This window comes from Ipomoea nil, unplaced genomic scaffold (assembly GCF_001879475.1).
Source record: "Ipomoea nil cultivar Tokyo-kokei standard unplaced genomic scaffold, Asagao_1.1 scaffold0191, whole genome shotgun sequence".
Lineage (NCBI taxonomy): Eukaryota > Viridiplantae > Streptophyta > Magnoliopsida > Solanales > Convolvulaceae > Ipomoea > Ipomoea nil.
Genome location: NW_017616619.1, coordinates 2,206,940 through 2,211,717, shown reverse-complemented (window position 1 = coordinate 2,211,717; position 4,778 = coordinate 2,206,940). Strand labels below are relative to the sequence as shown.

Genomic DNA, 4,778 nt, shown 5'->3' with positions numbered 1-4,778 from the left:
CTCTGGATACATTGAAGAGAAGCAAGCAGAAAATAAGCCATCAATCAAAGAAACTAAAAGCAGCATGGTGATCTAAGCAAATAGGTTAAGATTTTATATTTATTTTCCTGACTTTGGATTAGTTTGTATGCATATACTTGCATAGTTTGTAAGTTTGTTCATTTTACTTTGTAAGGCAATAGACACTTTTAATTAAACAGAATTTTTTTAACAAATTGTCCACAATTTTAGACCCAGTTCATATACTTTAAATTGGCCCTTTCTTTGATTGTTGGATGAATATACCATTAATCCAATAGTTTTTGAGATTCTTTGTTTCAGCTATCAGTCTTCTAGTAACTTAAAGTATCCATTAAGATTTTCAAACTATTATAAGTAACCAAAGTAACTTTTGTTGGATGCAATTTCGTTTACTTAATCCAATTTGCATTAGTAAGTGTATTTAATTGTTCTATATAAGTCATTCTATAGAACAATTAAGGGCTTTGGTAGAGTAATTAAACTATTTAGATAGATAAATATTTCCTGAAGCTTAACCTAAGAATAGTACATACTTTCTGATTTATATTGTACCACATTTACAAAACTTCAAAAGTTTGTACTGTTTTCATAAATTTTTTTTTTGACTTAGGTGCATTTTTTTATTCTATATCACAGCAGATTAAAGTTTGGTGTAGGATCAAAGTATTTCTTCTAATTTAAGGATATTCTAACAGATTGAGTGTACATATGCTACTGTGCTTTATTGGAACCAATAGGTTTGGTAGATTAAGAATCAGGCACTACCCTATGATTAGTAGTTTGTTTCTCAATATGGATTCTTTGGAAGCTTAACCTAAGATTAGTACTTAGATTCTGAATAAAATTTCACACATTATTAAAACTTGAACACTTTTATTGTATATCACAGGAAAAGAAACATTTTAGTAACTCTTAATAATTAGTTAATTTTATATTACAAAGATTTCATTTATTCCATGTGTATTAATTCCTTTTCATATGTGCTAGCAATTTTTGGTAGACACCAGCATGGACAAAAAGTGGATTGGAGAGTTGCAAACAGAGTAAAAGAAGATTTTGCAAATAGGTGAGTAAACCTATCTTTATATTTTAGGCACAAGTTATTTAGTTCTAAGAGGTTATAATTGTATTAGAAAGTTGCAAAAAATTCTTGTCATTCAATGTTCTTAGTAACTTTAAACAGTTTTATAGGAGAAGTTTAATATCTAATGGAACCTATACAAAACTACATCTACAAAGTCTAAGTTCCTTGCCAAGTTTTGTCCCTTGTGTCCATTTTAAAACCTTGAACCTTGATCATCCTTCCCAATCACCTGAAATGGAAGTTAGAAAATCTGCAAAACAGGTTCTAATAGTAGCAGTAGAGGCACCAATATATGGTAATAAACACATTAAACCATAATTAGAAAATATACCAAAAATAAACTTTAATGTTTAGGGATCAACAGGATTAGAATTAGAACATATAAAAACAGTCTTTAAGTCTAGATAGGGGGCAAGTTCACAACAATCAGTTTCAACCACATTCACAATTACATTTTTTCCTTTTTAATTTCTGCTTCCTTCAAATTCTTCCTACTTTTGGATGATGAAAACTCATCCAAAAGTGACCTTTTAATAGCTCCAGAGTTGTCAGAACTGTCATCTACTTCCTTTTGTGAGGCTTGAATAGAGGCAGGACTATTAACTTCCACTCCAATAGAGGCTTCCTATTATTAACAAAAGCAGTAAACCAAATTAGTCACCATCATTAAAAAAAAAAAAAAAAAAAAAAAAAAAAAAAAAAAAAAAAAACACATTATAGAGCAGTAAGGCTCTGAAATTCTTACTTCAGAGATTGCATCACTGTTCGTTTTCTCCTCAAGCATCCTAGATATTAAGTCCTGGTCTTGATGCTCCACAAACCTGTCACTATAGGCTTTAAGCAAGTGCTCATCCCTGACAACCCTGACAACATTGAATAGGTAATTGGGACCCCTCTTAAGAGCCAGTTTAAAATTGATCTTAAACAACATCTTCATTCCAACTATAGCATCCAACTCAGGTGGCACTTCAACATCAACCTGTTTAGGTAGGTGATAAATAACCTAAGTACAAACATAGAATAAAAGTATAGAATAAATTCTGTAGAGCCAATTAGAAGAATTTACCTCCTTGTATTTTGCATACAATATAGAAGCAGGAATACCCACAAGTTCTGCCACCTCTCTATCCCAAAGCAACATTGGAGCATCTCCAGATTTATCAAGAGCAATTACAACAACTTTATATCTCACTGTACCCATCATACAAGGCTTGTTACACTTAGTACAAAGCAGTGATCCTTCCTGTTCTTTTAGTTTCTTATTACATCCAGGTGTCAGACATGATAAGTAGTACCAACCATCCTCAAAATCTAACCCCAAAATCTCAGCAGCCACATAGTATTCCCCATCCTATTATACACATCATTTTATAAGAAGATATAGCAATAAACCAACTAAAATAAAATAAAAGTAAGAATAGGTAGCTGAGTGTGTGGATTACCTCTTTAACCTTCTCCAAGATCATGGCAGTTTGTTATAATAACAGAAGCATTCTTAAACTCACGAATGCCTGTAGAGTTTGAATGTAGGGTGCCAGTACTAAGACTTCTCATTGGAGTACTCTAAGCTTTCAACCTTCATAAATATTAGAAAGTTTAATAGTAGCTGGATGGACATTGTGGTAGTTGACTAAAAGCAAAAAACATGTTTTTAAACAACCTATCTAGAATACAGTAGACCAAAATAAATAGCTATCTTATTTCTTTATTAGCAGTTTGCTAAAGTTGAAAAAAGACATAGTGTGTACACAATGCTATTAAGGTAGTATACAGTGGAAAACATGTGTTTAAACAACCTATCTAGAATACAGTAGACCACAATAAACATGTGTTTATTATAGCTATCTTATTTCTTTATTAGCAGTTTGCTAAAGTTGAAAAAAGACATAGTGTATACACAATGCTATGTTTTGTTTTCTAGATCACAGTAGACAGCATGTAGGGGGAATAGAGATTTTGTTTTTCTAAAATAAGTTGAAAGGCAATAGACCATACAATAATACAGATGAATGTAACAAATAGGACAAATAAAAAAGATAAACTTACTTTGACTTAAACTCTTGAAATTCCTCAAAATCCTCATTGAACCAAAGCTTCGTAGCATCATATGAACTGGTTATTCTGACCTCACCTTAAAAAAAATGTATACAAATAGATATAGTGTTGTTTATAGATACTCTGTTTATTGAAAATATAGGATAATGTGTTTAATCAATCCATACTAAAAGCAAAAAGCTGGAATGACTAATATAAATTATATGCAGAAAACTATAGAGAAACTCACCATTAACAACTTTAGCCCTACAGCATTGGATGACTACAATTAGTGGTTCTTTCGAATCAATATTGTAATAAGGCATAAGGGCAGATACATGCTCATTCCAAAGTGTACATGTCAGTGTGTTGTCACTGGATTCCAAACAGAAAAAAAAAAATAAAAGTATTACAGAAAAAAACCACATCATTCGTGTCTAATATAATCAAATTTAATTTTCAAAAACTTACGCATTGTCTTCAATTTGAAAGTCGATGAGTTTGGTTGCCTTTCCCCCTATAATCTTGTCCACAGGATTGTAAATCTCAATCACCATTCCAATCACATCTGCCAAATTAACAAAATATTAGAAAACAGTACTAAAAATAGAGTAAGGGAGATATTAGTAGTTAAAAAAAGTAAAGATAGTACCAATCAATTCCTTGTCATTCACATCAACAGGATCTTTCAAAGCCAAAAAACTCTTTAGCCGAAACATTTTGCAAGGAAAGCCATTAGAATGTATCTCCTTCACTTGTGTTCTATAGTTGAATTTGATTAGAAAGTCATGTTCTGTAATCTTGTAGACATAGTAGTTTGTAGAAGCCATGAAGTTCTTGATTTCAAAGACTTTCCCTTCTTTGATTATATCTCTATACTTTCCAATGTCATTTTTAATAATACTAGCATGAATGTAGTCTCCCTGCGAATAAAATAGACAAAAAATTATACACAGCCAAAGACCATTAGATTAGTAGATAGCATGTCATGAATGTAGTCTCCCCGGCAAAAAAAGAAAAAAAAAAAAAACATTTATACACATTGAAAGACCAGATTAGTAGATAGCATGAATATGATTTTTTGCAAATAAAGAACACTACCTCTTCATCATGGAACAATACTTCCATGCTCTTACTGGCCTGCCCCTCTCCCCTTTTCTCTGGCACTTCATAGACCCGTACTGCTCTCACCCTGATTACGCTGAGCTGGTGTTCCGGCTTTATGTTCTTCACAACAATGAACATGGAAGGCATCTTGAAAGACCAAGACTATTTCGAAAAGGTAGTAAAGTGAACTGAATTTGTGAAAGGTTTTTGGCATGAAGAAGCCGGGTATTTATACAGGTTGAAAATTCAAATTTACCAAAAGATAACCAGCAGCCAATGTTTTGGAATTCGCACATCTCATTGAATGTGTATTTGCAGATTTCAACTCTGCATATTCCGTGTAATATATATAATATTCTCTTGTTATTTATCTGCATGCATCTCCGAAATTGTAGGCCTGATGCCTTCCTTATGCTTTGATATTAATCATTTTGTTTACACTTCCAAGAGTTCTACATTAATTGAACTCCTTGGGAACCAAGCATTGTATGCTAAGTTAATACGAATAGTTGCCTTTTGAAAACGGCTGTGC

The 4,778-nt window shown here is 32.1% G+C and overlaps 1 protein-coding gene across 1 annotated transcript; it reads right to left on the bottom strand.

Annotated features, from left to right (window-relative positions):
- Nucleotides 1-3,147: 3,147 nt before the first annotated feature.
- Nucleotides 3,148-4,393, bottom strand: LOC109188153 (replication protein A 70 kDa DNA-binding subunit D-like). Its single transcript, XM_019338707.1, has 5 exons — nt 4,241-4,393; nt 3,792-4,062; nt 3,611-3,707; nt 3,390-3,514; nt 3,148-3,236 (listed from the first exon to the last, which is right to left on the bottom strand). The coding sequence occupies exons 1-5, from the start codon at nt 4,391-4,393 to the stop codon at nt 3,148-3,150; spliced, it is 735 nt and encodes a 244-aa protein (XP_019194252.1).
- Between the last annotated feature and the right edge of the window lie 385 nt (nt 4,394-4,778).